Source organism: Hippoglossus stenolepis, chromosome 22 (assembly GCF_022539355.2).
Source record: "Hippoglossus stenolepis isolate QCI-W04-F060 chromosome 22, HSTE1.2, whole genome shotgun sequence".
Classification (NCBI taxonomy): domain Eukaryota; kingdom Metazoa; phylum Chordata; class Actinopteri; order Pleuronectiformes; family Pleuronectidae; genus Hippoglossus; species Hippoglossus stenolepis.
In genome coordinates this window covers 18,524,436-18,535,308 of record NC_061504.1, presented here as the reverse complement: position 1 = coordinate 18,535,308, position 10,873 = coordinate 18,524,436, and the positions used below count along the sequence as shown (strand labels likewise).

Here is a 10,873-nt window from a genome sequence, read left to right as displayed (position 1 = left end):
TCTGGTCCTAACGCAATGCATGCTTTTTAGATTTTTTAAAATAAACTTGTACATATTTGTGAAAAAGGACAAAAAGAAAACACGAAGTTCTCTTTTTTAAACACGAGGGATAAATGATATGTATAAAACAGTTTGAATAGCGTTTTGCTTTGATATATATGATATATATATATACATATACATCATTTATATATGATTGTGTGAAGCTATATAACCTCTGTCAGAGTATCTGTCTGTTCTGCTATTTCATGTGTGTATTATTTAATGTTTCTAATGTCTTTGGAGGAGATTTTGAGAATAATATATTTCTCTATATTATTCTCAAAATCTCCTCAAAAGATTTCATTCTTTAAATATGATCATTTCTTTTTATATAAACGCAGTTTTTCTTGAAATAATAACTTAGTTTTTCTGTCACTGCAGCTTCTCTACAATTATAACAAATGTTTTATTTTTTTAATTAAAAAAAAATCTGGTTTCAAACATTGAAACTGATACTTTATAACAAACAACGCGATATCAATTAAATATCAAATTATTAAACTTCCCTAAATCTGTTTTATCTTTACCAATTTTCATTTGTAGTTTTCATCCAAACTCTACCATTTGTTTTTGTATTGTGTTTTTGGGAGCAACGCTGCCCCCCAGTGGACAGAGATGATCATGAATCATTAGCTTTACATTCTTGACTGTGATTTTCTCTCAGAGTGAAAAATCAACACAAAGCATCTGAACCTGAATTTTTGTCTTTAATGTTTGTTAAACTGATTTGAATCCACAGAGTTTAGAACAGGTCATTTGACACAGATCCGCTGTGAGCTCACCTGACTGCTGCTCAACAGGTGAGTCCCCCTCACTGATTTTATATGACAGGAAAACAGCTCCCCCTGCAGGCTCCGTCTACAAAAAGCAGCTTTAACCAGGGTACCTGGATCCCAGCCGGACCTGGGCCCAGGTGCGTGTTGGTGTCCAGAGGAGCAGCAGGAATGTTGTTGTTCATTCATGACAGAACAAGAGCAACTGCTCGCTGTAAATGAGCATCACATGACTCACGGCCCTTTGCTGTGGGATATAAATCTTTGTGGCCGTGTTGTTGTACGAACCAGAGTCTCAGTGATTCTGGTCAGAATCAGTCGTTTTGTCATAAATAAACTTCCACATATTCGTCTCAGATCGAGAAAAACTGAAACTCTAAAAAACACTGAAACATTCCATTTATGGAGCCTGTTTTGACGTGAGAAGACAAACTGCAGGTTTTTGTGTCCGTGTTCGTGTTTTGTGCGAGAGTTTCACCTCAACTCGTTAAGTTAGCACCGTGTGATCCAGTGGGCGTGGCCAAGTCCAAGGCGCTAGGTTGAATCAGAGTCCAAGTGGTTCGTTTCTGGTCCATGAAGGATGTGAGTAGGTTCAGCAGAAAAATCACACATAAAATCTTTTCTTAATATTATTTTCTATTCAACATCAAATTCACTTTCATTTATATGTTTATTTTAATTGTCTTCATTCAGATTCCAAAATATCTTTTTAAAATGTTGAAAAAACAATGTTTTATATGATGGATTTTTTTCTTGTGTTGAGATGAAAGATGTTTTTATGGCACTGTGACGTAAATCACTCTTCGCTCACTCTGAACATGGAACACCTCTTAACTTCTATTATCTTTGTTTTTAACATCTTTTAGCAGCATGCTAACATTGACTGGAACATCACGAGTAGCTAAAGCTTCAAACTGAGTCGAACATGCTGAAGAAGAGCAAAGACTAATAAACCCCCTCAACCAGTTTTAAAGCGATAATAAACAGGAACCATCCAACCAGGAGAGACGGGAACCACACGATCGACTGGATTTCAAAATAATATTCAACCTTTACAAACCTTACTTATAAGTTTTTACCCCAACCTACTAAAATGATGGTAAAGATTTATCTTTTTAATTGTTTATTCTTCTGGTGTGTAGTGAACATAACAGCCTCAAGGGGCACTAATGAGGCAGCTGTTAAATGCTGATCATATTTGTTTACCTGCAATCAGGTAAAAATAAGTTTTGAAGGAATCTCCCATCACTGGTGCACTGATGACACTCAGTTGGTGGTAAGAAAGTTAGTTTGTGTGTTATACATATTACAGCCTCCAGGGGACACTGCTGTAGCTTCAGTTCCTGGCCGTTCCCGTCTCTGCTCCTCTACATGAATCCACCTGATGCCCAACAGACTCAGCGCTCAGCCCAAAGATGGATGCAACAAATCAGCGACGTAAAAACTCCATAAAGCAACGCAATCACGCAATTTTTTTCATTGCCACCTATACATGAACACGTGCACTAGCAGCTACGCCAAGCAACGTCTCCAAAGAGAAACAAAAGACGGCTCAAAATCTACAGCAAGCTCAAATACGTAGGACTACAACCATAGAACAGTAGTTTGGTCTTTTGTCATTAAAATAAAAGATTTAAGTTTACTTTCATATATAGGCAATAGAAAATATGTAACATCTCAATACTCCAATAATAACTCTGACATTAAATTGTGCTCATTTGGATTCTATCTCTTTACATATATTTGTATTCATTTTCATAGATATTTATACATACTTTTCCTGTTTTTTGCCCCTATGTTGTACTTACTTTACTCCACCTCCTGCTGTCGACAGTGCAAAGACCTCATCAATATGCTTTATGAAAAGAGACCTGATTCCCATGGCTGATGGAAGTGTGGAAGGCAATAAGTGGTTAATGAGAAGATGGTATGAGGCTGATGGTTAGCACCACAGAACGTCCAGAGGGATAATCCACTTCAAAACTCCAGAAGCGATGGTCCAGATCCAGAAGTCAAGGAAGGACCATCCACTCCAGAGGGTCAGAAGGGATTTTCCCAATCTTAGAGGGACAATCTGTTCCAGAAGTTCAGAGGGAATGATCCACATGAGAAGGTTAGGATGGACCATCAACTCTAGCTCTTCAGGTAGGACTATCCAATGCAATCAGCTGCAGGAGTTCAAGAAATAATTTCAACTCAACAACTCTAGAAGAAACAATCCGCTGGACGGGACTGTCCAAATCTGAAATCTTGGATGGACAATCTGTTCCAGAAGTTAAAAATGAATAATTCACATGAGAAGATTAGGATGAACCATTAACACAAAGAGTTCAGGAATGAATTTCCACTCTAGAACTCCAGAATGAACAATCCACTCCATAGGATCAGATGGGACAAACCACTGCAGATGGTAAATAGAGATCTTCCACTGTAGGTGATCAGGACAGCCTAAGGTGGTTCAGCTATGCCATCCATCCAGAAGGTACAATGTACTCCAGACCTCCATGAGGGATGATCAGCACCAAAAGGTCAAGAGTGACAACCCCCTCCACAAATTCAGAAAGTATGATCAGGTCTAAGACTCTATATGGGACAATCCAGTCCAGGAAGCACTTCAGTAGGAATGTAATGAGTCAAACTCCTGATGAAACACAGAGTTGAAGAATGACCAACAGACAGACAGACAGAACCCTGTTAAGTACCAGAGGTCTTTCAGTCAGGAAACAGGAGACGTGGATCATGGTCCGGAGTTAATTTAGGTTTAGCTACTGAGACGCAAATCTGCTCAAGAGAGTCAAAAGTGTGGATCATTAGTTTAAAATTTCGAATCCAGTCCATTCACGCTCTGGTGGTTCAAAACAATAACTATTGGGACCAGCAGAGTCCTGATCCAAACCAGTCCACATAGGTCTAAGGGTAACTGGTCACCACCTGCTTCTGGGCCAGGCGACGCAGCTCCTCTCTGATAGCCTTGATAAGCGAGGCAGAGGTGTGGGCGGAGGGCGAGGCGTCCTCTGGTGGATATTCTGGAGTTGGTGAGGTCAGGAGGAGAGGTGGTGCCGATGGGTCACGCAATGAGGAGCTGGGCATCTGGAAAACAGAGGAAGAGGAGAACTCAGGAAACGACAGCACCTGCGGGAAAATTAAGAGATGGTGAAAATGTATTCACAACACTTTGCTGCACTTTGTCAGTCACAGACAGGACATGGAAACAAAATGAGACCAACACAAGACTCAAAGATGTGCATTACTCTCCAATGCAAACGATTTACAAGTGAGTTTGATTTGGACAAAGTCAACTGGGACATTTTCACAAGTATAAACAAGTACTGGTAAGATCTAAAGAGAACTGGTCTAGACTGTCTAAACTTTCTTTAACTGGTCTGGACTCATTACTACACTGATATTTGTTTGTTTGGTCCAGTTTTGTTTGATTTTGAATCTCATCAGACTCACGCTCTCTCTGCTGTCTCCTGGTCTTGATAGTTCCTGGTCTGAATGCTGCTGGGTCCAGCTTGAGCCGGTGGGGCCAGACATGCTGCGACCTACCCCAGGGTAAGCACCGATCTGACTGGACAAACCCACCTGCGTCAGGTGGTGGAGCTGTGCTCCTGGAGGAAAATATTCCGTAGATAAAGTCAACAAATACAACATAAAAGACTGACAGGAAGCGAAATTTAGAGTGAATCTTGGACATGCATCCTCAGATTGACTTTACCTGTGCTGCCCCCAACAGGCCGTGGTCTGGAGGAGGAGGGGGGGTCCTCATATTGCCCCCTGTTGGAGTAAACTGACTCCTGCAGCTGATCTCCAGTGGAAACATACCCTCCTGAGCTCAGGCCCTGCCTGAATAAAACACAGAGTATCAGTACCAGTTCACGTCCAACCTTTAGACCTTGACCTGGTTTTATGTGACACTGACCCCTGCAGGAGGCCCTGGACCGACGTAGGAGACATTCCTAACTCTACGTATCTCTGCAGGAAGAGGAGAAGAACACAATGAAAACTGAACTCTGATTCATGACAAGTTTTGGTCCTCAGCTGCAAGTCGACAAACTCACTGCAGAGAAGGGGCTGTGAGAGGGGGCTGCTGGGTAGGAACCCCACTGTCTGCCCGGGGGACGGACCTGAGGGGAGGGGCTGGGCAGGGCAGGGCTTATCCCGCTCACCCCGGCGCTGCCCTGCGAGGACGGTGAAACCAGAGCAAAGGCGTCATCCAGAAGAGAGTGCATCTGTTGCCGGGCCTCCTCAATGGATGGCTGTGGGGGCATGTAGGGGGGTGGAGCTGGGGCCGGGTCAAACACCTCGTCTGTAGGAGACGGACTGCCATGATCTGGGGGCAGGTCAGGGTCCGACTGTGAGAGAGGAGGCAGAATATTGAGAAAATAAAGATGTTCAGTATGATCAATCATTAATAAAGGTGTTCCACAAGGATCAACTTCAGGCCCCCTGTCATTCACATTTAATACATTATTATTGGATCAGACTAAGTTTGATTCATTAAAATGAGAAATAAAGAGGAACTCAGACTAAATCCCACCTACGAACTTCATGAGGACAACCACATGACCAGAGCTGTGCTGGTGATAGTTAAACACACATTTAAATCTGTCACCAGTTATCGTTCTTTGTCTCACCATGTAGGCCACGTTGTTGAGTCCCGGGTACTTCCTGTAGGTGGCGCTCTGATCGGTAAGAAGGCGATCTCTGTCGGTATCAGGAAGACTTCCAGGTCCTGGTTGAGCACGGCGACCCCGAGGAGAGCGCCTCCCCCTGGATGGACACCACACAATTAGAATATGTGTGATTTTTAATTCTAACTGTAACTTTTGTTCAAATGGTTCCTTTACAACCTTTCAGCATCTGTTTGTGATGTTTGATATATATTATACGTTGTCAAACACGTTAATGTATGTGGAGATCACATGATTTCAGTTAACTGTAGAGTCTCCCCTGACTCAATGTCTCTCAGGTGAACTCTGACCTCTTCCTGGAGTCGGTGGGGGTCGGGGGTGAGGGGGTGTCGGCCTGCAGAATACAATCCATGTGGTCGTGGGCGGAGCTGTAGAGTCGCTGTGCAACCTCGCTCTGCACCGGCCCGTCTCCGAAGGCATCCATTATGTCGTCCATGGAGGGAAAGTCACACTGACCCCGCCTCTTAGCGCGCTGCCGGAGTTTGTTCCTGTGATGTTCGATCTCTGACTTGTGTCTCAGCGCCACCTGCAGGAGCACAGAGGAGGGTGACGTCATGCAGGTGTAAAACATGGTAAACAGGCAAGGTGTCTCACCTCTGTGTTGACCTTCTCCGTAAGCGTTGGGCTTGGATGGGGCGGGGCATGCGCCGGCTGCAGACTCGGTCGAGGCTGCATGGCGATCAGCTGCACCTTGTTGGCCTGTCGCCGCGTGCCGTCAGACGAGCCTCGAGAAAGACGGTCTACGTGGTCAAAGATGGAGGATGAGGACAGAGGCTCGTCTGGACCGCTGCCTGAAGGAACTGCTGGAGGAAGAGAACTTTACATCAAAGCAGATTCTGGATCAAATCAGTGACTGAAGATGATGATGATGACGAAGAAGATGATGATGATGACGAAGAAGATGATGATGATGATGACGAAGAAGATGATGATGATGATGATGATGAAGATGATGATGATGATGATGATGATGATCATGATGATGATGAGGATGATGACGAAGAAGATGATGATCATGATGATGATGATGATCATGATGATGATGATGATCATGATGACGAAGAAGATGATGATGATGATGATGAGGATGAGGTAGAGGATGAGGTAGAGGATGATGATGATGATGACGAAGAAGATGATGATGATGATGATGATGATCATGATGATGATGATGATGATGACGAAGAAGATGATGATGATGATGATGATGATGACGAAGAAGATGATGATGATGATGATGATAGTGATAAAGATGATGATGAAGATGATGATGGTGATGATGATGATGATGAGGATGAGGATGAGGATGAGGATGAGGAAGATGATGGTGATGATGAAGATGATGATGGTTATGATGATGGTGATGATGATGATGAAAATAAAGGAACGTGCCGATCTTGCTTCGTCCTTCAGTGCAGAGACATGAAAAGAAAAAACAGAAGTTAACATCAAATATTTATATAGAAATTAAATGTTGATGATGATGATGATGTCACCGTGTCTCTGACCATTTTTGGGCGTCTTCCTGTGCAGTTTCCCCTCACTGGGCATGGCCACAGGTCGGGTGCTCTCCTCTGCTGACTCTCTGCCACTGGATTGGTCGCTGCCTAACGAGTCCCCGTCTGACGGGCTGAGTCTGACAGAAGAGATGTTACTGTCATATGAGGGTGGTGAGAGTCACGTTATGTTTACGTTATTGTAGCATCACGTTCATCACGTTTACGTTAATGTAGTAGCATCACATTTACCAGTGTTGGTCAATGTAAGTCCTCACAAGTGTGGAAGAAAGAACGTGTCTCACCTTCCCCTGCGGCGGCCCGACCGTCCGGCCTTAGTGGACGATCCTTTAGATTTGGGGGTGTTGAGGTCTCCGCCATCGGGGGGCGTAGCCTCTTTGACAGGGGCGGGCAGTGGCCCGGGCTCCTGGATCACCATGATGTCGTCTTTACTGTGTTGACCCAGGTGGAGTTTGGCGAAGTCAAAGCCTTTGACACTCGGAGCCTGAAGCTGAGAGAGGACACACCTAATTGGTCAGTTAAAATGCACATGCAAACAAAGAGCCGACGACTTCCCTTTGACCTCTGACCTTCTGCCTCTGCTGGATGGTGTTGATGGCGTCCGGTTGGAACTCGAGTTTCTCTGAGCCGCACAGTTTCCAGTAGAGGATGATGATGATGAAAACAGCGAGCAGCACGGGGACAACCACGCCCACGATCAGCAAGATACTGCTGCTCTGAGTCTCCGCTGGAGGGACAGAGACCCTCTCCATTGCTGGAGACAGACAGGTGAGAGAGAGAGACAGGTGAGAGAGAGAGAGACAGGTGAGAGACAGACAGGTGAGGGAGAGACAGGTGAGACTCACGTTGGGCCAGAGGTCTTTGAACTCGGTGTCCGAGGACGATGGCGGCCCTCTGAAGGTCGAGGCGGTTCAAGGTGGCGGCAGTTTTCTCCGCAGGGATTCGCTCACCGTTCTGACCCTCCACAAAATACATGACCTCCAGGGGGCGCTCTGAGCCTGACAGCCTCGCCACACGCACCACCTGAAACAGAACAGGTGAGTCAAAGAATCACAACACCCTGCTGGTTCTAAACGGTACTAAACATCCATTTATTAGATACTTCAAGAACCCTAAGTTTCATGTACATGTATCTAGGGGTGTGCGATATTTGGAAACATGCGATATGCGATAACGTTGTTTAATATCGCAATGACGATATGACTTGCTATGAATAAACATAAACTGTCCCTGGCTTTGGACGCAGAGACCACAGACGGTTCCTCAGCTGGGAGAAGGTGCACATCCGTCCGCAGCGCCAGCACCAGGGAGCCGAGCGCAGCTCCACTAAGTCCACTTCGTGTTAATTTGGGTCTTTCACACGTTTGGAGCGTGAATTATTTTTTTTACAGTCTTTAGCGGCTCTGTCAGTAATTTACTGCTCCTCTGTGTCTCCATCATTCGCGCTGTGCGCTGACTGCGTCAAACCAGGAGAATTTAGTCGGAGGAGCCGCTTCTCTCCGTCAAATCTCTTTTTTCAAATTCTCTGTTTTCTCTATTTTCTTCTTATTCTCTTCTTCCCACAATGATTCACTGACGGAAAAACCTTTCAAGGATCTGAATGTCTTTCATTTATCATCTAGAGCAGCAGGCTCCATCTGATCAGCCAAATAAACTGACATGCAGAGCGTGAATGTGTGGCTCATGGATCATCATTTTCTCGATAACGTGAGCTCGCACATCGTTAAAACAACAATTAAGATATTATCGTAGATGATAAATATCGCACACCCCTACATGTAAGATGTTTATGTAAGATAAAGAAGTGTGTATGTTTGCGGTGTCACCTGCAGACTGTTGTTGCCCACAGCTGTGGCTCTCCTCCGCCTCCTGCTGGACTCCTGCAGTCCCTCCTCCAGCAGCTGAGCCAGACGTCGCTCCAGACGAGCTTTAAAACTTCTCTCCGTCACCTGCTGCTCCTGAACGCCCAGTAGCACTGAAACACACACACACACACACAGTGTCGGCTAATCACTACACAAATACTAAACAACACAGAAGCACAAACACAAAAGGAGGTTACAACAGAGAACAAAGAGCTCAGTTGGGACCTCACCTGTTCGGACCCAGGTGAAGCGCAGGTGATGAGACGTGTTCAGCTCAAGGTAGTGAAACGCTAAGGAAATGACATTTAACACGTTTATGGTATGTTCAAACCTGCAATTAACATGTGCACATAACCACAGACATATATACATAACTGCGACATGTATACACACGTTACATGTGTAAAACTGTTGTTAAAAGTTGTTTAACGAGTCTCATCTACTGAATGTTACATAGGCAGGTAGGTATTCTTGGTAGGTCAATGTTTAACGCAGCTTCGACAAACACAGTGTGTGTTTATAAACGAACTGTAAACGTGTCGTACGTTCTGCGATCTGCAGAGCAGGAAATCCGACGAAGAAGCTGAACTCAACCAGGCTGAGCTTCCTCAGGTGTTCGCTGACCTCTGACCCCAGAAGGTAGCCCCATCCATCACGCACTGCAAATGTGACATCGACGGGAACCGTCTGCTCGACTGAAAGCCGGGACACGCTCATGGTGACGTTCAACAGCTGGACGAGAAAAAAAACAACGAGAGAGAACACATGTAGTTTTAGATCATGTGACAGTGATGAGGCATCATTCACAGCCAGAGCGCACTCAGCAGGCAACTCACCTGTACAGTGACGGTTCCCGCCTCATGTGACCGTCTACGTGTCTCAGTGTACGCCATCATCAGCCCTCTCTCCACACGTTCACTGAAGTTACAGAATCGGACGTCGACGTGGGTGGGGACAAACTGCAGCACAGAGTGGATCTGATACCTGAGGTCAGGTACGGTGTAGAGCGGTGACACGGTGGGAACGGGGCCAAAGGAGCGTGGCGGTTGGCGCAGGGCATTGATGACGGCCATGGCAGTGAAGATCAACGGTCCAGATACGACACGAAAGGCGAAGCTGGACGGCGTTCTCAGGAACTGAGGAGGAAACGGAGAGGAGATGGACAGCTGTCTATCATGTGACATTAGTAAGGTGCAGCAGCTGCAGATCTGCCAGGTGAGAACAGTCAAACCTTTTTGACGATCACATGATCTCTCACCTGTCTCTCACCTTTAAAAGAACCAATGATCTTTGAGATGCTTAGCCATGACACCTGTTGATGATCAGGTGAACAGCTGTGTGACGTGTTCAGGTGTATTTACCTGCAGCTCCACTGAGCGGTTGAACTCTCTCCTCAGAAGATCTCGGACCTGACTGAAACCAGCCGATGACCCTCTGGAGCTGACTGCACCACACAATCACAAAACACGTCAGCTGGTCGTCACACAAACGTAATTAAGTTCATGTCACGTCACCTGAGCCGCTCTTACCTACTCTGACCAAGTACATCTCTGGTTTCGTAACATTGCACAGGTACTGTCTGGTGGGCAGCGGCTGGGCCACCCTCGGTGTGGTGACAGGGGGCGCTCTGGTCAGGCTGATGGCAGTGTTCTGAGTGGTGGTGGTGATGGAGGTGGTGCTCGCCTTGGTGGACTTGGTAGGTGGATCCTTCACCGGCGTCTCTGTGACCACCGGCAGGCGCTCCGGCCTTTCGGGGCGGGTGGGCGGACCCAGCGGGGGAGGGGGAGGCACCCGGCTGGTGGTGTTAGAGGGGGGGCGGGGAGGGTATTGACCCTGAATGCGGTCTGTAGGTTTTGGAGGGAAAGGGGTAGAGGGTGTTTTGGGGGACATCGGCAGAACAGGTGGTTTCTTCTCACCTGTGAGTGTCGGTGAGAGATTAAGGGGGGGGGTTGGCCCCGGCTGAGGACTATTGGGGCCCTGTC

At 46.0% G+C, this 10,873-nt stretch overlaps 1 protein-coding gene across 1 annotated transcript in view; it reads right to left on the bottom strand.

The window, feature by feature from the left end:
- Positions 1 to 730: 730 nt before the first annotated feature.
- si:dkeyp-27e10.3 (UPF0606 protein KIAA1549) overlaps positions 731 to 10,873 on the bottom strand; it is a 14,514-nt gene continuing 4,371 nt past the window's right edge. Inside the window, exons 3-21 of the mRNA XM_047338570.1 lie at positions 10,421 to 10,873; positions 10,253 to 10,335; positions 9,728 to 10,027; positions 9,437 to 9,623; positions 9,122 to 9,181; positions 8,853 to 9,001; positions 7,872 to 8,049; positions 7,596 to 7,780; positions 7,311 to 7,516; positions 7,018 to 7,145; positions 6,902 to 6,916; positions 6,104 to 6,309; positions 5,800 to 6,035; positions 5,453 to 5,588; positions 4,877 to 5,170; positions 4,738 to 4,790; positions 4,534 to 4,661; positions 4,272 to 4,426; positions 731 to 3,947 (exon numbers count right to left, since the gene is read on the bottom strand). The exon at positions 10,421 to 10,873 is cut by the window's right edge and continues 795 nt beyond it. Coding sequence (XP_047194526.1) covers positions 3,726 to 3,947; positions 4,272 to 4,426; positions 4,534 to 4,661; positions 4,738 to 4,790; positions 4,877 to 5,170; positions 5,453 to 5,588; positions 5,800 to 6,035; positions 6,104 to 6,309; positions 6,902 to 6,916; positions 7,018 to 7,145; positions 7,311 to 7,516; positions 7,596 to 7,780; positions 7,872 to 8,049; positions 8,853 to 9,001; positions 9,122 to 9,181; positions 9,437 to 9,623; positions 9,728 to 10,027; positions 10,253 to 10,335; positions 10,421 to 10,873 — 3,374 coding nt within the window. The 3' untranslated portion in view covers positions 731 to 3,725. The remainder of the gene's footprint in view (positions 3,948 to 4,271; positions 4,427 to 4,533; positions 4,662 to 4,737; positions 4,791 to 4,876; positions 5,171 to 5,452; positions 5,589 to 5,799; positions 6,036 to 6,103; positions 6,310 to 6,901; positions 6,917 to 7,017; positions 7,146 to 7,310; positions 7,517 to 7,595; positions 7,781 to 7,871; positions 8,050 to 8,852; positions 9,002 to 9,121; positions 9,182 to 9,436; positions 9,624 to 9,727; positions 10,028 to 10,252; positions 10,336 to 10,420) is intronic.